At 27.9% G+C, this 25,804-nt stretch overlaps 1 protein-coding gene across 1 annotated transcript in view; it reads right to left on the bottom strand.

The window, feature by feature from the left end:
- The window catches only part of ab (BTB/POZ-zinc finger protein abrupt), a 243,373-nt gene that overhangs the window by 6,434 nt on the left and 211,135 nt on the right, over positions 1-25,804 (bottom strand). The window contains 1 exon segment of the mRNA XM_075296084.1: positions 5,006-6,019. Coding sequence (XP_075152199.1) covers positions 5,006-6,019 — 1,014 coding nt within the window.

Here is a 25,804-nt window from a genome sequence, read left to right as displayed (position 1 = left end):
TAATCAATTCATTTGCCTTTTCAGGACAGATAAAAATATTGCTAATGTACATTGGTAAGAGAATTTCTATGAATTCTTTGTAATAAAAAGAACACAACTTATATATGTGTGCTTAGAGTAATGGACTAAATTTTTGCTTGAGCAAATTTTTATTTTGTAAAAATAATTTTTACCTTTATTGGTGTGAACATTTTTATCTGTGATGTTTTAACCAAATCCTACAGATATACATAGCTTTATATATTTTTGTATATTTTCGATTAAATTCGTCACAAACTGAAATTTTTTGCTAAACGCTTTATTTATTCATAGAAGTTTTTAGCATTAAATCCATTGTGTCAATTCGATTGTAGTATGTTTTATTACATATTATTGACTTTTTGCATTTTTTATAATAAATATAATTGAGTTTGCAAAACTCTCTGCATAGCAGGAAACTTGTTCAGTCCTTGTTCCTAAAAACCCCATACATACTATTTCTGTGTGCAGGAAAATCCATGAAAAATTCATCAATTTATGATTATAAATTAAAAGCATATCGGGTTTTTTATTTACCATGAAATAATATGAATTGATATGGCTAAGCTTTAAGCGTAACTAGAAAGCCTTTCAGTTAGTCCAATTGAAAGCATACGAACTTTTCATGTGTGCATGTCAATGTCTGCAAATTTTAAGCCAACATTTGAGTTGAGTTTAACTTTTATATTAAATAGTAACTATCACACTTATCTAATGAAATACTTGCACACCTAAACCATTTAAAATTGGCGACAAAGGCTAAATTGTACAAAACTTAGTTTTTATAATAGATTCAGAGGATCAGTTATATTCTCCATAATTTGCTTTATTTAGGTGTTGCCTACATGATCAATTGTCATGATCATAATTTCAAGAGTTCGATTTAATAAATATTCAAACACTTTAGAACAGTTTTGTAAAATGCATATTATTGTTTTTATGAGAAAATAGCAATTAAGTCCCTTTATTTTTATAAATAGATGTAAAAGTAGCCATTTTTAGAAGTTTATTGTATCCTTCCAATGTCTAATAACATTTTTTTTAATTATTTCATTTTATTGTCTTCAGTCGATAAATCTTTTTGTGAAAAATATTTTCTCAAAGTTATTCCAATTTAATTTACTCCAGTGTATTTTTTTTTAAATTTTTTCTTTCGAACTTGAGAAAAAATATATTAATATTTTTATAAAAAAAAAACGAAATAACGAACAAAACACATTAACAAAATATTTAAGCGGTTTTGTTTGAGCTTTTTATAATAACATGTTTATATTCTTTACTAATTTTCCAGTTTATTCTTAATTTTCATTGTCAGTATTGTTTTGTATTCGTTATGTGTATGCATGTGAAATATAGGACTTTATTTTCTGTTAATAAATTATTTTACTATAATTGAATTCATTTAATTAATATTAAATTCTAAATATGACTATACATTTGTTTTTTTTTTGGTATGGGAGGGGATCGGAAATCAAAACCGGTTGTCTTAGTGTATATGTGTGAGTATTACTATAGTATTTCTGTATGTTTTTTGGATCATTATTATTTTTTTATTAATTCTTTTATAATTTTATTAATTTTTTCTTTAATTTTATTTTTGGTTTGGCTAAAAATATATTTACGCAGGCACATTCTATGTTTGTTACTTCAGTATAATTATAATACTTCATATATATATTATTTATATATTTTTATAAATAGTTGTTTTTGTTTCCTTATTTAATAATTATAATTTTGGAATCAAAACAAATTACCAAAAAATAATGTAAAAATATTTTTGGTAATTTATTTCTTTTTTTATTCATATTTCTATAATATCATATCTACATATTTTTATATTTAGTAGTGTTTCTTTAATACTGTTGTAATTTCTATGCGTTTTCTTTTTAATATTGGTTTAGCTTACTAACTATAGGAGATTTTTATTAATAACTTTTGTTTTTCTTTGTATTTTTTTACTAAATTACAAAATTTTAGTTTTTAGAAGTTTTTTTTTCTATTTCATTTAATTTTATTAATGATACATGTTGTTTTTATTTTATTTTTATATATAGGAACGTATAAATTTGTGTATGTATATGAATGTGTTAGTGTTTAGTTTAATCTATTTGCAAATATATTCATATGTTTGATTTATGTATACATTCGGTTTTACTAGTGTTATTTGTTGTAATAGTACATAATAGTTTTGCCTATTTAATAGACAATCTTTATATTTTAGCTTTGGTTTTCTGGGAAATCAATGGAACATTTTTTTTTTGTGTGATAGAATGCAAATTTTCAATAGAATTTGAGTTTCTAATTTAGAAAATTAAAGGTTCAGTTTTAGAAAGTCTTTTCGTTATCTTAGCCAATTAGAGTTTTAAAGAAAATTTTCAATTTTCAAATATTAGGAACATATAGTTGTTTGGTTTCTCTGAAATTCATTATATATTAAATAGATATATAACTAAATAAAAAATAAGAAAATCTTTGGTTTATTAGAAATAAGGGTTTTTATATAAATATATTATTTCCGATTTAAATTTAATTCATTTTTGAATATTGCTAATACGTTTAGCAAATTTTTAACATATATTAAATTTAAAGACAACATTATTAGACGAATTGTTTTTTAGCCAAAAACTATTCGCAAAAAAAAAAAACGTTTAGGCAAGCATGCCATAAAATCGTGTTTATTAACGGCTAAAGAAGATATATTATGGCAAAAGAGAATTTTGTATGTTTTAGATATAGTCTTGAAATAATTTAGTTTTTGTATTTTGTTGTCTCGACTGCACACATGGGTTACTTTAATATTATCTTAGAGAAAAGAGAATTTTGAAATATATTTAGACAAATTTGGAAAAAGATCAATTCGATTTTGAAAGAAAAATTATATATATATATACTGAATATATATACCGAAATATACAAAAGCTTATAAATTTTTTTTTACGCAAAAAAAAAAACTATTCTGTTTAATTGATTGAAAAATTATATATTTAGAATTTCAAAGTAAATTTGCTTTATGTTTTTTGAGAAAAATTTAAAGCACCCAACGAATTGATATCGCTACGGCTTGGATCATAAAAGTGTTTAGGAGTATTGTAATATAGAATATTAAAAACATATATGGTGTGTGCAGTAAAATATTTGTAAAATTTTTGCCGAATTGAGATCTAGCATCAGCTTAATTTTTTTTGATATTTGGACAAACTATATTGTATCCATCTCAACAGAAAGAGGAAGCGCACTACAACTTCTACGCAAAATTTTTTTACTAAACATTAGTCAAAAGTCAATTGCAAACAATCCATATGAATTGTTGATAAATTTTTATAGTTGAGCAAATAATTTTTAATTTTATTGAAAATTGTTCACATGACCATTCAACGGGATTTGTTTCATTCTTCAAAAACAAGAAATATTTTTCTTTTACCCAATCTAGTTCTGTTCTATTTTATCAGAGTTTTTGATAAAATAGATTCAAAAGAATATAGTGTAATAATTATAGTGGTAATAGTAACTGAACAAATAAATGCATGTTGATTCCTTCTTCAAAAAGTAGAGATATTTTCATTTTGCTGCACACATTATGTAGAATACTGTCTGTTTATGAAATAATTTTCTGGCAATACCACTAAAAATATGGTTTTACAATATCAATTATTTTGTTTCAATTTTAGTGCAGAAATGGAAGAAAAGTTTACTTACAGAGAAAATTGATTGAAATTGATCAGAAATAGTCTTTAATAAATACATTCTTCTAGTGAGTATAGTTCTTGTGTGTGCATTTAATTATTGGCATAATTTTAACAAACATGTAACACTATATATGTAAAGTCGAAAGAGAATAGATTCATTAGGCAGCACACATGAACATCTTTATTAATGTTAAGAAGCATAGAATATATAGTAATAAATTTAGTTCTAGAAATTATCCAATCAATTCATTTAAATTTTTAAATGGAAAAATTATAGATTTGCAATTTAATTTTACCAATGAAAACTATATAGTGTGGCTAAAACTCATATTCATTGTTTGTTTAAAACACATATCTAAAGTATATATGTAAAAATCTAAAGTGAGACCTACTGAAAAACATGTATGAATTCCCAATGTGTTTAGCCAAGATTCAAAAGCGCTGATATATTGGTAAACTATAAAAATCATAAAGAGTACATTTCTCATATATGACTGCACTCTACAAAAATGTTTGTGTTAACATAAACTCCAGTACATATCACAACATATTTAGTTATTAAAGTCCACAGATCAATTCATATTATGTGTTAGGTTTAAGTTTCCTAAATATTTTCATTTTCTCATAAAGATAAATTCCCCTTTGTTTTAAAGAATTAATAATAAATAAAAATAAAAACGGTTTGATTGGTAGTATTCCCATTTTCTCCAAAATAATAAACTTATTAATGTGTGCAACCAAAATCATAATAATATGAATTAGGTATATAATCGGAAACTCGCCATAGTTTAGATGGCAAAATTCTTTTAATAAATATTTTGAATGTTTAATATTTTGTTTTTTTCAACAAATTTAGAAATGTATTTTCCGAAGTAGTATAAACTCCATTTGACTTCCCATGGAGATTCGAAAAGATAATTTGTATCTTGGCGAAGAGTATATAGGGCTTTCCGGTTGTTTTGGGTTGTCGCTTTTGTTTACTAAATTTCAGTCCTTTCTAGCTTAAAGATGCGTATACACTGTTAATTTATAACTATATAGAAAAATTATATTTTTGTGGGGTTTGTCTTAGTTTTGGTTGCTTTCTTCATTCCCTATCATTTGAGACAGAGAAGGAACAATTTTAATTATTTAGTAGAATAATATGATTACGGAAGCATTTGATTATTTTTTCTTGTGTGTTTCTTAGGGAATCTTCTCATAAGCCTGGTGTTTGGTATATTTTATTCTTCAGCCAGTGAATCTATTTAGTACCTAGGATTTCCTACTACTCTCGTTGCCTTCGAGCTAATCACCCTCACAGTTTCATTTAAAATCTGGTCCTCCGGCAAACGGTCCACCCGATGAACGCATTGCTTTCATTTTAGCCCATTGCAGGGTGTGTTTTATACGCATATGATTGCGTACTGAATTGGGATGGGCGAAACGTCGACCACATTCAATGACGGGGCACACGGGACTATCGCGGGGATAATGACGATCTAGATGCTGGCGAAAAACTCTTTGTTCGAGAGGAGTTTCACATAGCGGGCAAGGTAACACGTAGTTGGTGTTATTGGCAGCTGCAGCAGCAGCATTGGCCGACGCCGCTGATGCTGTTGCAGCGGCCGCAGCTGCTGCTGCTACAGCAGCAGGATTCTGAAAAAGATCGGGAAAATCGCGGGAACGACTAAAAGCTATAGTGCGGGCCATTAACAGATTGGCTGTTAATTGTTGTTGATGCGTTACTGCAGATTGTTGTAGTTCGTCAAGATATTGCTGCTGCTGTTGCTGCTGCTGGTGATTGTGTTGTTGCTGATGGTCGTTTTGGTGTTGCTGGTGCTGTTGGTGTTGTTGCTGGAGCCTCTGCTGTATTTGCTGTTGTTCCTGGTCCGATAACATTTGATGTTGTTGTTGCTGATGTTGTTGCTTCTTCAATAAGGCCTGATACAATGTGGACTCACTATTTTGCCTGCAGGTTTTCATAGTCAATGAGATGGCCGATGATATCGACGAAGCCCCATCATCGTCCATATAATTCTCATCATCACTATCATGCCACGATCGCGTTGAACGTGCTGGCGAAGAATTGGCTGAGCGGGTTTTCATATTAAGGACTTTATGATTCATATTGGAGGATGGGACGTCATGATTCGGCACCTCTTCAGGATATTCACGTAATTTTTGTTCCAAGGCCAATGGTGAAGGCGAGTCGGCTCTTGGCTCTTCTTTATGTGGAATGACTTCGGAGTTCTTAGGCTCGTCGTCGTCTTTGAGCTCCTCTTTAATTTGCGTTGTATTCAAGAATTTACCCAAATTCTTTTGCACATCGGAAGCTGTTTAGTTTGATGGATTGTTGTTGTTGTTGTTGCATATACAAAATAGGGGGAGGAGAGGGGATCAGGGTGAAATTATTTTTTTGAGTGTGTGTTTTTGTATGTGAGTGTGGTGTGGTTCAATGCAAGAGAAGAAAGAACAACAAAAGAAAAGAACAACAACAAAAAAGAGAGAAAATCATAACGAAATTAAAACAAAAATTTCAAGAAATTTGTTGAGAATTAACTGTGAGTTTGTGTTTGTTGTTATACCCTAAGGACCCTTCACACTTTTTAGCGTATCTTAAAGATTTGTAGGAACATAATTTTGAAGTTTTAAATCCACCTTCTTCCCAATGATATGATGTATAAAAAATTACATTTAAAGAATTTTAATAGAAACCTAGTTTGAAAAAAAAAACAAACTTCTTCGTGTGAACGGCCCATTAGATATAAATTCGTTTTTATGAATAATGCAAGCAAAATGTTGGATATTGACCATGATCTTTTTAGATTTGATCTCTTTCGGGGTTAAATAACATAAGAAGAACAAAATTGGAAGATTTTTGTTTTTTTTTTTTTTGTAATTTGGTGGAATGGATGGGAATTGTGGACATATTTCAGCAACAGCAACAACAGAAGAACTGAACTTTATTTCAAACCAATTATAATTTTATTTAAAAATTCCAAATTATTATTTTAAGCCAATTAAATTGGTAGTTGTTTTGTGTAAAGAAAAGTGTGTGGGAAAATGGGGGAGGGTGTGAGGAAGTGTGAGTGTTGATTTGTATATTAAAATTTCTTACAATTTTGTGGACATTCAGTTCTAATAGTTAACATTGCTCTTTTCTGGAAAGGATATGCTTTTGGGTTTATCTTTGTATATTTTTTTTGTTTGCCAATTTTATTAAGGGTTGTAAATTTAACTTAAAATTTGGATAAAAACTTAAAAATAATATTAACAATTTTATTTTCATTTTCAATTAACAATGCTTCTCATAGGAACCAATAAACACAGGAAATAAATAAATAAAAAATAAAGATCAAGGTCAAATATATAATCAAGTGCTTAATAATGTACTAATACTAGATATTAGAAATTACATTTGATAATTTATAAAGTCTATATAAATAAATAAATTATGACAAAAGAAAAAACATTCATTAATATTATTTACAAATATAAAATCAAAACATTCAAATTGCAAGCAAAACAGAAAACTTAAAATATTATTATTATTATTGAATAATTTACTACTAAATCTAATATATGACGCTTATAAAATAACAAAGTGAAAAATCTTGTTTTCTATAAAATAGAATATCTATATGGCGGTAATAATATTTTCAAAATATTTTTTAAAAATTAGATATATTTATAGGATAGCAGACTATTGCAGAAAAGAGTGCCTATTTTCCCATATTTAGTGGAGGGTTCGCTGTTCTAGCTGCCTATTCTGCTGTGTCTGGGTGTATTACCCTATCAGGATCCAGAATAATTTTTTTGCATTAAGAAAGTGTAATGTAAACCAGTTGAAATCAAGGATCTGTAGCTTTCCTTTTATTTAACAAACTTAACCCAAAGCAAAAATATTTTCCTCTGGAACGAAATTTTAGACAAACGAATTTCCCCTTTCTTTTTGAAAGCAAATAAACCCATATTTATGATAAATGATTCTTTTTTGTTTTGCTTTTAAAGAAAGAAAAGTTTCAAAAGAAACCTTTGCTGGTCTGAAATTTCTCTTCACAACAAAAAACTCTTCTTTCAGTGTACACATTCTAATTATTCGAGACACACAATATGTTTAGAAAGTGGAAAACAATATAACAAAGTTTACTTTCCAAACACATCACTTCAGTTAATGCCGTTGGCAACTGATTTATTATAAATTTTTTAATGCGATCCAATGAATTTAATTTAATTTAATTTAATTTAATTTAATTTAATTTAATTTAATTTAATTTAATTTAATTTAATTTAATTTAATTTAATTTAATTTAATTTAATTTAATTTAATTTAATTTAATTTAATTTAATTTAATTTAATTTAATTTAATTTAATTTAATTTAATTTAATTTAATTTAATTTAATTTTAATTTGGATATAAATTTTAATTGAACTATTTGTAATGTAATTTAACTAAAATGTAATCCAATTTAATTTTAGTTTATTTCTTGATGTACACTATCAGTTAAGTGCAAATTTATATTGTCCGTTTTATATAATTTTAATGAAAATGTAACCTTTAAACATTTTGAATTAAATTTTTCTCTCTCTCCAAGAAGAACATAGAGAACATCATGTTAGCTTCATGTGTATAACTTATTCATAGATCTTTAACCATTCATATTTATCTGCGTCTTTCAAAATGTAAGAGTTTCTAAAATGTAGAGAAAAAAAAATAAAATCCTTTGTCACTTTGTTAATCGTGTGAAGAGGAGGAGAGGACAAATAATATTCAAGATTTAAAACATTGATGCATAAAATTGTGCATATATGCGTAAAACCATGACAGAACGACGACCCACAACAACAGCTCTATTGTGGGTAATACCATAGTCAGACCATACCTAGAAAAAAAAATGCATCAATTCAATTGGTTGCTTTTCTTTTGTTCTTAGTATAAAGAAAATTACAACCCCATCATTTTTAGGGAAGCCATTAGCAACTACTTCGAAGGACATGAGACCATACCAAGGTTCTACACCCATCTCCCCATCCCCCCAAGAGGGGACAATGTGGTCATAGAAGCTTAAACAGCTTCCAAATGATTTGTTTTTGAAATGACAAAAAGGAAATTTACCATAAAACAAGTGTCCTATAACAGGATATTAACACTGGAAAATTCAACAAAAAAAAAAAGAAAAACTCTTACCAAGGATATTTTAGCTAAAGTGAAAGGAGTGAATGAGAAGGATAAATGCATGGTTGAATGCAACGATTCTATCTATATTAAAATATTGAAAAATAATACAAAAAAAAAAAAAAATCAACTAGAAAGGGATAAATGCGTATATGTGTGTAAGCACGGGTATTCATTTTTGTGTGCCATAGGACTAGAGTGAGACCTTTAAGGATAAGGATAAAAGTGTCATTGTGTATGTGGAAGCATTTAAATTCATATAAGTGCAAATATGTGTAAAAAACTATAAAAGTGTAAATGTGCATAATTAATTAAATATAAAATGCATTCAATCGAATATTTTCAGACATACACACACACATACATTTATGTACGTTCATAGAAGTATATATACATATGTATACTTCAAAGCTTTAAAAATCTTAATATTTGAAAGGCTCTAGAGTATATACCTCTTCCCTTAAATGTCCCTTCAAACCATTAGACCATTTTTTCCAATAAACGACAAAGAAGTCGAGGAAAAATGGTATGGCAATAACAAATGTATATATATCTCCTTACTCTAAGGTAAGATATCCTGGAGAGGAAGGATACCAAAGGCGTACCTAAGAAAAGGTCTAGAAATTTGTAAATACATTTAATTTTTTATAAAAAATTTTCTGGAAGAAACCCTTTTTTTTAATAACTTTGGGTAGAAAATTATATAAAACCTGTGAATCCCTTTTGAGTAGCTTTTTGTTTGCACGCCCCTGTCATATGACATGAATGATATGACAGGTAAGCACAAAAAGGATATTTGCTGGCAATGCAAGTTTTATTTGTCTCTTATGGTTATGCACATATTATATAAATTTATATATGATTATTTATATAGAAATGTGTGTGTTCTTATATTTAATATATTTTCCTATAGTTTCTGAGGTTATACAAAGTGAGCTAGAGAGAGAGAGAGAGAGAGAAAATACTGGCAAAAAGGAATAAATAAATAAATAACTTGCAAAACGAAGTGCTAGAACAAGACGGCCGACTCATCAAATATTTATAAAAATGCATTTCATGCGTCTATCAATCAAAACCAAAGGATATGCTGGCTGCTCTAAATCCTTATCATGGTTCATGTGTACGCTTGCAGTTTTTTTTTGTCTATGATATGTCTTTGTTGTTTTTTGTTTTTGCCCATTTAGTATGCAATCAATTTTAGGGTAAGTCGATATAACAAAATTGAAGTAAAGCAAAAAAAAAAAAATCTATGTTAATTGAAGTGTAAAAATTATATTATTTTTTTTTTTGTTATGGCTTTAATATTGCCTATCTGTATACGTATTTTTTAATATTTTTATTGGTAGCTATTCGTTTAGGCTCCTCCTTGATTTAGAAATTTTTCTAAAAAAAAAACAACGTGTATATGAAATTCACTTGTCAGTTATATGAAGGATAGGCGGTCGAGAAAATATAAATCTAGTACATTTCCTAAGGTGTCAAATATATTGGTAAAAGTAAAATATTTATTTCATATTGATTGTAGCATATGAATTATATAGGCACCAATGATTTTTGATTAGAAAAATAATTAGAAATGTTTATCAAGGGGATAAGAGGTTGTAGTAGAATAAATTGAAAACCAATCAGAAAATGTTGAATATACTATTTTACTAATTGACAAAAAAAAAAAAAACAAACAAATATTTCACATTTCAAGGGAAAGGGAAGTAAGTTGGATTATTCAATAGATAAAATATCATTAAAAAATATAAAATTGATAATTGAGATGGCAAATATATTCAAATATAAAACCAAATAAATTAATTGAAGTAAAACTTCCATAAAAAAATTTGATTTTAAAAAATATTTGAATTCTAAATAAAGTATTTTAAATATATATATATATATATATATATATATATATATATATATATATATATATATATATATATATATATATATATATATATATATATATATATATATATATATATATATATATATATATATATATATATATATATATATATATATATATATATATATATATATATATATATATATATATATTCTTTTTTTTTATTATTCATAAACATAATATATTTTTTTGTATTTATTGTGTCTTTTTTTACATAAATGATACAATAACAGGGTAGCAGAAAATTCGAAATTTATTAACAATTATAGGCCCCTTAAAAACTCACTAAATTAGTATTGTTAATGAATTCAAAACGTTGATAAATAATAGTATAATACTATAATTTTTTTATGAAAACACTTCACTTCAATAAATCTCTAATAGTATGACATTAATGACGATCAGGGATAAATCAATGCTGAGTTGATCATGTTAGAAGTAAGATAGATCAAATTGTGGTTAATGTACTGAAAAAAATATTTACGTGATATTAAAGATTAGGCAACCTAAATTTTAGGATGCGAAACTTACAAAATATTAAGGACAAATTTCTTTAAAATTTTAATTAAAATAAAGTTTATAATCATTGCTTAAAATTTTTTTTTTCATTAAATTTAGGACACAAATTTTGTAAATTTGCGTCCCTCCGTTAAAGTCCCATGTCATTGAAATAAGGCTAATTTTCCTTAAAGTAAAGAAACACATTTTTGATTTAAAGAAATTGTCCTTAAATTAACTGAACTATTGGAACTTTAGATTTAAGATAAAAACGCTTCAAATATAGGCTAAGACTTATTTTAAGGATCTAGCGTCTTTGGTTTAAAGTTTTTTTGGAATTAAAAAAAAACTTTTTTTACTTTGAAGTATCCGTTATAATTTGGATTTTTAAACTGGCATTTGTTTGTACGTGAGTACCTTTATTAATAAACCGCGAAAAGAGAAAGAAAATTTGATAGATGAGATCTGTATCCTAATTTTAATTCTATTGGTTCTAGATTTAAAGCCAGATAGGCCGCTAAAAAAATTCTTTATTTTAAAGAAGTCGTATCTTTGGCTCGGAATCAATACCAAAATCCTTATGGGAAGGTCAAAATCTTTGGATCCAAGTAAACATCCCTAAAAATATGCTACATAAATATTTAATAGAAATTTAAGTTTTTTTCCAATTTAAATAATTATATTCCGAAACATAAAAGTACAACAAATCTTTTTACCAAAAAGACAGTCGCCTTACAAAATTGATTTTATTTTTTAATTTACACTAAACTCTCTTGTAGTAAATTCTGAACTTTTTCCTAAAATTTTGATGCTTTGTTTTTGTAAACAAACCATATAGCATGTACTTGACAATGGCAATATTATATAAAAATATTATAAAAAAAACTCTTAGACAATATAGTTTACTTTAACATATTTTGGAATATCCTAAAAGTATGCTAAATTAAAATATAGCTTATGAGTGATTTTTGAAAACAAAAAAAAAAAAAAATAGGTTTGGAGAGTTTCATAATATCCTAAAGGCGGCATACCTGTATAAATTCAACTGATAAGTTAAGATTTCGAAACCCAAATTAAAAATAATAATTAATTTTATTATAAGAATTTGACCAATACCTATCATTTCCCAACCCAAAATTAAATTGCAAAAATCTAATAGCAAGGCATTTCGGTAAATATGATACTTCAATCAACAAATACGATTAGTTTAGGGTTTTTAGTTCATCAAATTCTTGTTTATTTTGGAAAGGGTATATCCCTTTATTTAAATTTACCTACGTATGTACACTGAAAAAAAAGCATACCCGGTTCCAAAGATTTTGTCTTTACTTTAAAAAATTTGGTATTGATTCCGAGCCAAAGAAGCGGAGAATACAAGTAAGGATACCTTTAAGACACAATTCTCTTTTAAAATCGGGTTTTGTGTACTTGCTTCTAGGAAGCAAATTTTAATTTTTCGCTTTTTCAGCTTTTTTCTTCATATGCTATCAAAGTCCTTTAAAAACAAGTTAACGACGACTTTATTTTCCAAATTAAGACTCGACTTCTAGTAGAAATTATGCTGCGTTTCCAGTAAAAAACGTCTTTAAAATAAAGTGTTGAAAAACATGTCCTATATTTGAACGATTTTTTGCTTTGTAGTCAAGATACAAAAAGACAACAAATTTAAAGACAATTTCATCAAATTTAAAGATTTTTTCTAAATTATTAAAGTCAAGTTGACCTTAGCCCAAACATTTTTTCTTTCATGTTATGATATCCATTTTTAAATCAAATCACTTAATTATAAGGACAATACGACTTCATTGAAAAGTTTATCGACCTTTGGTCAAGGAAAAAAAAACTTTATACTAGAGAAATGCGTCTTCTATGCTAAGCAACATTTGCATTCGTATTTTAAAGACATGAAATCTTTGACCTCACGACAATATTTTTTCAGTGTAATTGCGTGCGTCTCTATTTACTCTCCTAATAGTTATAGAATATATCGCATTTACCTGTCAGACGCGAATATGGGAAAATTGCGTTTAATTTTCATTTGATCCATATGGACTTTATTCGTTTTATAAATATTCATCTATTACTTGTTATAATAATGAATTGATATCGATATGCACATGAAAATGAATATTTGTTTATACGATTTGAGAATATTACTTTCGAACACACATGTATAGTGTGTACAAAACTATAGCCGAAACGATTTTAATGCATTAAATGCACGCGATATTTATGTCTATTTCCCCATACCCACATTTTGAATGTTGGATTCACAATTTTTTTTTTTATTTCTCATTTACATGTGATTCCATATCTTTGATTAGGTTTATGACCAAATGATATGCGAAAGAATATGTTGTTTTCAATATATGAAAATGGAAAAAAGAAAAACTATAAACAAATCGCTAAACATATAGAATTTACACCCTGATTTAAGATTTCAATTTCATTTAGAGCGTAATAAAAACAACTAGGAGGAGTTATAAAATAAAATTTTATGTATATTTTTGTTCTTTGCAATACATTTAGTAATGTCAACACACCTTTCTTTATTAAATGCAGAAGAAATTGTGGAGGTGTTAAGACAAATAAATTAAAAAAATATATATATTTTTATAAATTTTTTTATGGCCTGGCAATTTTGTTAATAGATACTATCAATTGTGCCATAAAATTTATATGACTTAAGTACATTAAGAAGTCTGAACAACCCTGGAAAATATAGGAGTTTATCCTAAAACTATGCAATGCATATTATATATACAATTATATATCCTAAAAGTATGCAATTGGTATTGGTAATAATTTGGAATATATACCAATAAACACAAACATTGGAGAAATAAATACGCTTTCAAACATTTTTTCAAAGAATTAGATTAGAATTCAATTTGAGATATTGTTGAGAAAACATTTTTTCAAAGAATTAGATTAGAATTCAATTTGAGAAATTGTTGAGAAAATCGCGTTCTCAACAAAAAAACAGACATTACCCTCAACAGTAGAATTCAACACGTTAGCAACAATTTCTCAACATATTAGCAACAACTTTTCAAACTAAATTTCATTTTAATGCTTCAGACCTATTGGAAAATTTGTTGAAAGCAAGCAATTTGCAAGGCCATTTGAATTAATGTTTGAAGATGGGATTCACTATCAAATTGATATGGCGTTACCTATGAAAAATGCTCATCCTTGTGTTTGTTGGGATATTTGAAGGATTTTGTTAGTAAGCATTTGTGCAGAAACTATATCACAAAATCGGAATTTATGTCTTACCCTAAATGTGCACAATAAAATTATGGCAAATACATATGCTAGAATATATTTTTTATTGTAAAACATATTCTGTTTTATTTAATGTTTAATAAAAATTTTTATTACGAATATAGTTTTATAAAAATTAACAAAAGTTGGTTGGGTTCTTTTCATAAGCGTAGTAAGGCCTCTGGTGGGAGGGCTTAGCCCCCTCCAGAAAAAAATTAGCCCCCCTAGAATGTGAAAACCTATATATGATTTTCCATTATATATTGTTACTGTAGTATAGATAGGGGGCTATAGCCCCCCCTGGTTAAAAATGTCTAGATACGGCAATGGTTCTTTTACGTGTCGCATAAATTTTTTTTGTAAACTTCTAAGATAATTTCAAGAATTATATAACTCTCAGGATAAAATGGAATTTTTAAATAGATTCTTTAATGTAAAACTTATTATTCGGCTGATTGAGTTTCATTTAATTTTTAATAAAAAATTTTATTATTAAAATAAAAATTTAAATAAAATAAAATCCTGCAATGTTTTGTATTTTTTTACATAGATTCTTTCGAGTGTTTGCAATTATACGTGGCAAAAATTTTTTGTCAACTCCTAAAATTATGCAAAGATAATTTATAATATTATAAAACTCCTAAACATATGACAAAAATGGAATTTTTAGACATTTTTGCTAAAAATAAATTGATTAAATTTTTGTACTTAACAAAATTTTATACGTTTTTTGCTCACTTCAATTTAAAGATTGTTTTCTTTACCATTTTTTTTTTACTTTACAACTCCAATTGATTTTATTACTAGCACTTTAATGACTTGACAAACATCACACACACACGCACACAGAGGGAAGAAAACTAAATGTAAATTTTTATTTTCTTTACATTAAAAACAGTATTATTATTATTATTATATGCCAACCAACAAACTTTCATTTGTTTAAAAAGTCTATAAAAACTGAGTGAGTATATGTCACTATGAAGAAGAATATGGCAATAAAAATACTGCCCCAAACGAAATATAGAGATATCATCACCATTTCATATTGCGAATGATATGATGTTGGAGAGATATTTGTCTTGTCAATGTATGGTAAGTGAGTACTAAGTTTTCAAGTGTTGAGAAAAATTACAAATTCATTTTATAGTTTCCAATTCTGTTAGCATTTCTAAGGGGAAAATGATCATAAAATCACATAACTTTATAGTCGTTTGCGACTGGCTTTTTATAAAGTGTTTTTATTAATTTTTATTACCCTCCACCATGAATCCCATATTTGTTAAGGATAAGATTTAGTGCTATATATAAGGACAAGGAATTGTCAATAGAGTTATAAAACTGCCTTCACAGGGAAGAAACATATCGCCTAGAAAATCAAATTGAAATATATAAAAACTATGGGAAGGAGAATCTTTGGATGCTTCAGTAAATTGTTGCCTTGTGCAGGAGATTTTATGATCTTTCTTTCATTAAAGAAATGAGATTTAATTCTTCGTCAAACATAGTCATTTAGCCTAACGTTGACATATTTAAATCATGTTAGAAATGTTCGATTTTATCTAATAAATTGCTCCATCACCATATTATTGGTGGTGGCTCATCGAAACTGGACATCAAATTTGACATTTATAGATGTCCACTTTGAGTGGCCATAAAAACTGGTTATAGCTGTAAATTTTATCGTACAAATCCAGAAATCTAATTAAAATCTCATAAACATTGAAAAGTCCTTTGATTTTTTGTGCAGTAAGTGATCGTAAAATGTTATTAGTTCTAGTTTGTCGTAAATATTATGTCTTGTAAATAGGCTTTTTGTAAATGACCTAATTGATTACAATCTTAAGAGAGACATAAAAGTTATCAAAGACAAGTTTCGATATAGTTGCATTGACCACTTTTTATTTATTTTAATTTCAATGGCTAATAAAAGCTATCCATTTTATGATTAATATCATTTTGAGAAATGACAAGAAGTTCTACTTCTAAAGATCTTTCTTAATTTATAATATTGTTTTTGTCATTTGCCTTTGGTAATAAAGATATTAATTAAGATTGAGAGCAGTATTTGAAAAAAAAAGAAATTAAGTTATTCCTACAATATAAATTCAAATTAGTTTTTTTCATATTAGATTATTTCTTCAATGAAATTTATTAAGGCAGATATTGGATATTGTAAAATTAGATTCCTAAAAGTTTGCTATATTTTATTATATTTAATAGCCTAAACAATCATAATTCATTTTAGATATTTATTGCTCCCAAAAGTATACAACAATTTACTTTAATTAGTAGCTTTTAAAATTTTTAGACATTTAGGTAATTAATGCTTCTAAAAGTATATCATATGTATGTACACTGAAAGAAGTGTTTTCTTTTCTGAGGAACGAAGTTTTAGACAAGAAAAGATTCTTTTGGCGCTAAAGATTTTTCTTTAAAGGCAAAAAAAAAAGAATTAGAGACAATCGTTAAATGGCATATCATAAATTTGTGTTTATTTGGTATAAAAGAAAATATTTTATAAAAAAGGGGAATTTCGTTCCTGCGGAAAGTAATTTTCTTTCTCAAAGATATTAGGTTGGGGTATTTTTCCTCAATTAATTTTTTTACTATAACTCATTGTTAACAAAATTTATAATATATTTAGGATCATGAATTTTATGATTTTGTAATTTGTAATTATATTAATTGAGTCTGTATTTAATGCTTCTTTATTTTCCATGGCTCAAAGCTCCCAAAAGTATATGCTATAGACTCCATAAAACAGAAATTTGGTTAAATTTTGCTAAATAAAAATCATCAGATAAGGTCGGAATGAAAAACAAGAGCTAAATTGTCTTTTATTTTAAGGTGGGTATTAAGTTCGAGTGTAGGCGCTAAAATCGTAATTTTTTCTCACCATTACTTTTCTTAATTAATCCGTTTTAAGAAATTCAAACTTTGTGAAAATTTGCTTTGGGATTTTCCCCATCAAGTTCTAATAAAATTTGCAACAAATATGTATAATTTTATGCCTTTTTCTTACACACAAAAATTTTTTTCTGATTCAATCACGAAATTAATTGATCCAATTAATTTTTTAATTGAAATGTCTTCAATCACAGAAATCATAATATCAATTGAAAAATTAATTGACAGTCAATTAACTAATTAATTGATCCAATTAAAAAATAATTAATTTTTTAATTGAAATGTCTTCAATCACAGAAATGATAGTATCAATTGAAAAATTAATTGACAGTCAATTAAATAATTAATTGATCCAATTAAAAAATAAATTGATACTACTAATTTGTGTGATTGATTTTTAATTCAATTAAAAAATTTGTTGAATCAATTAAATTTTTAATTGAATATTTTTTAAAACTCAATTAAGATTTTAATTGGAGAAATTTTCGTGATTTTTTTCTGTGTACTGATTTAGTTTTCACTTTAGCAATTTTAGCGGCTAAACTCGAACTTAATACCCATCTTTAATGAGAACAGCCTTGTTACTAAATTAAAAGGAATAGGACGGGTCGGTCTAGATCGGGGTATAAATTCCGTAACCAGCAAACCCGGAGGCCAGAACGACGAATCAACCAATCAACCAATACATCAACGGAACAATGATCTTAAATGATGAAATATCCCTCTGTTGACGGTTGTTCAGTTTAATAATGTTGCAGTCACATGATCTGAAGTCAACATACTTTGAACGTATATAGTTACTAACTCTATCCACAGAAGTATCGTTGGCAAGACGAGAAAGAAATACGATTTTACGTGGCGGCACAACAACTAAATCAGAATCACTAAGGGAATTTGCTGAAGCGGAATTAGGTACTAAGTCATCATGTACAGGTCCGACATCATGACTAGGCGGAATGGCGAGTTTCCAAAAGTTTGATATACTTTTAAGGAAGTCACCGTGTTTTCCGAATCAGGAATTGAACTCATCATTTTCGTAGCCCCCAAATATTGGCATCACAATTACAAAAAAATTCCATCTTTGCCACATCCTGTGTTCCCCTAAAAGTATACCACTTTTTTTACTATTAACAAAATTACTAATATTTGAAGATTAAGCTAAACAAAAATGTTAAAGAAAACGTTAAGCCTACTTTTACTATGTAAATTTCCGTGACAAATTGTCAATAAATATTTTGAAATATGGGCATAAGAAAATAGGGATTAATATTTTAGCTAGAGACCCGAAATTAGAGTCGAATATGTACTTAAAAGATTAAATGTGCGAAATTGGTAAGATTCTGAATGTGCTATAGATCTTCGAATCAATAAAATATTAACTTGTTATAAAATAAAATTTAAGAAAATTAATTAAAACAACCCATAGGCCAAAATAGCCTCAAGAGTTTTTTTATTTTAATTTTATTAAGTTTTTGAATTCCAGAATGTATAGGTGTGCTAAATTTCTTATTAGTCATAAGAATGAATTATATATTCATAATAAATCTCATGGTGAGAGGTATATGGGTATAGTTTTGTTTGTTTTTATAAAATTGCACCCTAAAGTATGCAATGTGTTAGCGTATCCTAACCCTTAAAACTATCTTGCTTGCTATTAATGCTGAAGGTAAATTTTGGAAATGAAAAACAAAAAACCTAAGAAGTTATTTATTTCATAATTTCTTTGCTTGACCTCCTAATAATTTCATTAAAATTTCTCTATCATGATTCCTACAAATAAAAATGACCATTTGAATTCCATTTTAATCAAATGAAATCCTACTGGGTTTATTCCCATTTTTTTGAAAATAATAAACCACACCTAAAAATTATATTTCCAATAAATTATCATGCGTTGCTCAAATTACAAAACTAAAGTCGTTCGGCAAAATAAAATATACAATTCCTTCCAATAACAACCCTTTATTTTTGCTACGTATGCTTATATCAGTCGATAGCAAATCGAATTAGTAATGAAATGGAAAACTCACCCCCAAATAACTGATATCCTGCAAAGGATTATAAACTAAAATTATATTTTGTTGTTTTCTGACAGCAAAGCTGATGATGTTAAATGGGCTAAATTCTAAGTATTTTCAAACACGTACCATAACAACCAAAAGGGTCAGTTATGCTAGGGTTTTTATTTTTTTTTGCTTGATTTTTTTTTTGTTTTGGAGGGTTACGTGTGATATGATAACCTCTCGTTTTTTGATAAAAAAAAAGCATAGAACAATAAATGATTTATGTATGAACGAAACTAAAGAAAGAAAATATAGCACATAGCAAAAAGCAAAACAAATTTTCCAACATTATTGGTAAAGACTTTGCCTATACAATGCAGAAGAAGAAGAAGACAAGGAATTTAAGCAGGCCAATCAATTCTCAGTAAGGGGTGTTTGAATTTAATATGAAGAGAAGAAATATATTGCGCCACAAAGTATGCTAATGTCAGAGACTAACACCTTTTCAAAATACCAAAGACAACAACAACAAAACTAGGCAGAGTTAAATAATCACCTATCTATACACCTTATTATTATTATGATTATTATTACCATTATCCTTTTCTTTCCTTTTTGTTTTTGTTGCTGAGCCATTAGCATACTCTTGGGGGCCTGAATATTCATATTCAACCATTCATTCACTTACTCCTTTATCGTAAGCAGCTGTTAACAGTTGCGAGACATGCAATCTGTATGAAATGAATTTGAAACAAAAATTTTACGCCTTTTCTTGAAATGGGCCAACATGAAAGGAATAACCATGATTGTATGGATGGGGGGAGGGATCGCCTTACAGTAATAAAAAACGGCTATCCAATAAGAATTTCTCAATCTATTGTTCTCATTGTAATCATTCGAACTAATATTGCACTTTGGTAATCGAAAATAAGGTGTGAGCAGGTTTGGCCGTTTTGCTTTTCAAAAAAAAAAAAAAAAACAAAGGTTAATATCACATTACATATTATAGTAGGTGTTGTGCATTTTGAATTATTATTTTTTTTAAGGATTTCCTTTGTTTGGTTCTATATATTCGATTTTGTATGGTCAAGCCTAAAACCATAAAAAGTATGTGTTTATTACTTTCATTTTGAGGAGATAGAAATGAAACGATAGGAATGTCAAAATATTTGATTGTATGTTAAGGAGAAATGAGAAGAATTTCTGTAATGACTATATTCGAAAAAAATGGCTTAGAGAAATTGTCAAATTAAATAACGATCATCAAATATATACGTATACATATAGAGCCTATCATCTATTATCCTAAAACTATACCTTGTATTACTTAAAATCAATCCCTAAAAGTATTCTATACAATTAAATTTAATTTATTATAATTACAGATATCCTTAAAATATTGAGCCTATAAAAATATATCTAAAAATAATATTTACTAAAATGATAGCACGTATTTAGGCGCAAGTAATAATATATTGTATAATGCAAATTTTGAATTTTCTATTCACTATTGATTTTAATATTTTATATTCCATTGTATTTGTAATGATTTTATTATCTCTACAGGATCATTGGTATAATACCACAGTTCTATCAGGTCATTGTATCAAATGTTGATCCACGTATACTTAATTTTCTAGAAAACTTTATTTAATAAAATTAGTGGCTTTCAAATTCATAATTCTTTTGGTTAATTCCCTAAGATAAATGAAATCGTACGTTTAAATGTAGATATACACAGAAAAAAATTTTCCAATTAAAATTTTAATTGAGTTTTAAAAAATATTCAATTAAAAATTTAATTGAATCAACAAATTTTTTAATTGAAATAAAAATCAATCAAAAAATTAATAGTATCAATTAATTTTTTAATTGGATCAATTAATTTTTTAATTGACCTTCAATTAATTTTTTAATTGATACTATCATTTCTGTGATTGAAGACATTTCAATTGAAAAATTAATTGGATCAATTAATTTCGTGATTGAATCAGAAAAAAAAATTTTTGTGTGTAGGCTAAAATTATGTGTGTTAACACTTCTGGAATGTACGCAAAATTATTTTTTTTTTTCATTTAGTTGCAATAAAATTAAATTAAAAAAAAAACACAATTTTTGTCTTCAATCACGAAATTAAAGAATCCAATTAATTTTTATTTAAATTTTTAATTTCAAATTTAATTCTCTTTCATCGCAGAAATGATAGTATCAATCATCACAATAAATAAATTTTTGTGATTGATTGATCAATAAATTTTTGTGATTGATTTTTATTGTGATTCAAAAATTGTGTGTTAAATCAATTTAAATTTTCTTTTTATTTTTTTAACATTCAATTAAAATTTTAATTGAAAAGCTATTAGTGATATTTTTTTCTCATATCAATCAAAAACATATAATAACTCCGTAATAATATCAATACACTTTATTAGAGCATGTATTTGGCCTGAACTATTTATAGTAAACTATGGAAATAAAATGTTCTTTGAAATTTAAATCCAAAATCTATCGCAATCGATCAACAAATATTTTATGTAAATTCGTTTTCAAATACAAAAATTAAATATGTATAGCAGGGTATCGAGAATGTAAGTAAAATTAATTTGTTTAATTTGGTTGCAGTAAAATCAAATGAAACCCCCTTAATGGCAACGATCTAAAATATTTGAATTCTACACGCTTTCAAAGAAGTCAAAATGAGATTGCTGTTGTGATAAATTAATATCGCAAACTAAAAACGAGTACTATATAGAACAACTTCTTATGGGGCATTAACATACTTTTTATAGCATAATTTAGGCTGAAATACTCAAAGTAAACTATAAAAAACCAGTAAGGAAAGTCTAAAGTCGGGCGGGGCCGACTATATTATACCCTGCACCACTTTGTAGATCTAAATTTTCGATACCATATCACATCCGTCAAATGTGTTGGGGCTATATATAAAGGTTTGTCCCAAATACATACATTTAAATATCACTCGATCTGGACAGAATTTGATAGACTTCTACAAAATCTATAGACAAAATTTAAGTCGGCTAATGCATTAGGGTGGAACACAATGTTAGTAAAAAAATATGGGAAACATTTAAATCTGGAGCAATTTTAAGAAAACTTCGCAAAAGTTTATTTATGATTTATCGCTCGATATATATGCATTAGAAGTTAAGGAAAAATAGAGTCACTTTTACAACTTTTCGACTAAACAGTGGCGATTTTACATGGAAAATGTTGGTATTTTGACCATTTTTGTCGAAATCAGAAAAACATATATATGGGAGCTATATCAAAATCTGAACCGATTTCAACCAAATTTGGCATGCATAGCAACAATGCTAATTCAACCCCTTGTGCAAAATTTCAACTAAATCGGAGTTAAAAATTGGCCTCTATGGCCATATGAGTGTAAATCGGGCGAAAGCTATTTATGGGAGCTATATCTAAATCTGAACCGATTTCAACCAAATTTGGCACGCATAGCTACAATGCTAATTCTACTCCCTGTGCAAAATTTCAACTAAATCGGAGCAAAAAATTGGCCTCTGTGGTCATATGAGTGTAAATCGGGCGAAAGCTATATATGGGAGCTATATCTAAATCTGAACCGATTTCAACCAAATTTGGCACGCATAGCTACAATGCTAATTCCACACTCTGTGCAAAATTTCAACTAAATCGGAGCAAACAATTGGCCTCTGTGGTCATATGAGTGTAAATCGGGCGAAAGCTATATATGAAGCTATATCTAAATCTGAACCGATTTGGCTGATATTTTGCAAGTTTTTCGAGACTCATAAAATATTCGGATGTACGGAATTTGAGGAAGATCGGTTGATATACACGCCAATTATGACCAGATCGGTGAAAAATATATATGGCAGCTATATCTAAATCTGAACCGATTTTTTCCAAAATCAATAGGGATCGTCTTTGAGCCTAAACAGGACCCTATACCAAATTTTAGGACAATCGGACTAAAACTGCGAGCTGTACTTTGCACACAAAAATACATCAACAGACAGACAGACAGACAGACAGACAGACAGACAGACAGACGGACAGACAGACAGACGGACATCGCTAAATCGACTCAGAATTTAATTCTAAGACGATCGGTATACTAAACGATGGGTCTCAGACTTTTCCTTCTTGGCGTTACATACAAATGCACAAACTTATTATACCCTGTACCACAGTAGTGGTGAAGGGTATAAAAATTTTCATTGAAATTTAAGTATACAATTGATCGCAAACGACATCAATAAACATATTTTGGCTGAAGAAAATAGAAAAAAATATATTTTTTTAATGATATTGAATTTTAAAACAAATTATCTTAAAAAAGTCTTTTTTTATAAGATTTTGCACAAGGGAAGTACTTTTAATTCCCTCATTCTTTTTGTAGGTAGACTTTCTGTCTCTAGTATAATAAATTAAAATTAAAACAAAATTTTTCAAATAGAGGCGATAAAATCGTAAACGATCAAGAATTAATTCTTATGTATGATTGATAGCAACACATCGAAGCCTAAAGATATGCACTGAAAATATACGAAAAATTCTTCAACAATATTAATAAACACTTTTATTGCTGTAATAATGTGGAAATAAAACTTTCATGGAAATTTAATTTTAAAATCGATTATCTCAACAGTTTTTTTTTAAGTTGTCTCTTATATAAGATATACAGAAAGTTTTATCTCCTTGAGATGTGAGTTACATTTCCTTCTTATTTGTGTGGTTCGAGGTTTTATTCTTGTTCTTGCAGATAGAATACAATGGACTTTTCAAAGGTTAAAGTTAAAACAACTCGGCATATGTCAACTTTCATATGAGGGCGCAATATATCTTTTTTTCGCCATAGCTTGCGAAAATCAAACAAATGTAAGAAACAAAAGGACAACAAAAACCAGTAAACTCACGTTTGCAAAAATTACTAAAACTCCTCTCACATCTGACTTTGGATATTATATTTATTTTGTTTTAGAATTTTCTAAAAAAAAGGACACATACGGTGATGTTGCCAATGGAGATGATGTTGGTGGTGGTGGTGGTGGTAATAGTAGAGTAGAGCTACCCTCCTCCTACATTTGTGACATATGCACGTTTGTTTGTTCCTCTGTCTGTCTGCCTGACTCTATGCAAGGATACGTGGATTTTGCTGAGTGCCTATAAGAATTTAGCTTCAAGAGAGTGTGTGTCTGACTGTTTGTCTCGAGTATTTGGAAATAATCTCAAAAACATTAAACAGGCAGTCTAACTGACCCCAAACGAGCAAAGTTTTTTTATAGGACTTTTTTTCTTGTTGTTTGTTAAGAAGTCGCAAAAAGTCAAGGAATCACAAGGAAAAAAATTGGCCTGCAAACATGTGCAACTTGAAAAAAGGCCACACTATTTCCACATGTTTTTAACCACCAACATTGTTGTTGTCGTTCGCAAAATGCCAGGACATACAGTAACCAAACCATATCAAAGAAAACGAGGAAACTTTTACATTTGCCTGTATGTCAAAGTTAAAAAGGAGCCGGGCAAGACAAAAACGCGCTAGATACTTTTGTTAGAATTTCATTTTTTTTAAGTTTGCTAAACAAAGTTCTTTTTCCAATAATCGTTTGCTGTTTGGGGATATGTGACTATGGCAGGGAGTATGAGTGAGTATGGCTAACTGGTAACATCTTTCCATATATCTTAAGGATTTGGTTGATTTTAAAATTGAAAGCGAATTTTCGTTTATATATGAACATGACGATGGGCCTCTATTACGGCGACACTTAGCTATACTTTTCCTGCCGCCTCGTCCATCGGTATGGCCTTTCAACTTATATAGGTTCATTGAAAACATGTGGGACAAACATTATTTTTGTTTTCTTCTGGGGTCGTTGTTTTTTTTTCACTTATATACAAAACTTTTGAGTATGTTAAGAGGAAAACAAAAGAAGAATTGAAATAAAATAAAAACCTTCTTAAAGAATATTAGCCATATAAGCATTCAATGCTGTCGCCAGTTTCCACCTTTGCTAAGAGTTTTTTCCTTTAGTTTTTTTTTTTTTTGTAAAACTTAAAAGCTGGCAGTATATTTGTAGGCGTCTTCAGGATGGACTTTGGAATATTTGACGCCAGTTTATGTAACGCATTTGAAATGCATACAAGCATATGGGTCTGTGGTTGGCCTCAGGACACATTAGAACATGATGCTATGGTACGTGGTACGTGCAAGCTGATATGACGAAAGGATAGATAAGCGAAAAAAATATGAAGGTTTGTGTGTATGGCAAGTGTACACATGTGTCATGTGTTCTTTTTCATATGAGGCAGGTTAAAAGTGCACCCTTTTTCATCAAACTTATTTTATGAAAAATGGAA

This window comes from Haematobia irritans, chromosome 2 (genome assembly GCF_050003625.1).
Source record: "Haematobia irritans isolate KBUSLIRL chromosome 2, ASM5000362v1, whole genome shotgun sequence".
NCBI classification, from domain to species: Eukaryota; Metazoa; Arthropoda; class Insecta; order Diptera; family Muscidae; genus Haematobia; species Haematobia irritans.
This window is presented reverse-complemented; position numbering and strand designations above follow the sequence as displayed.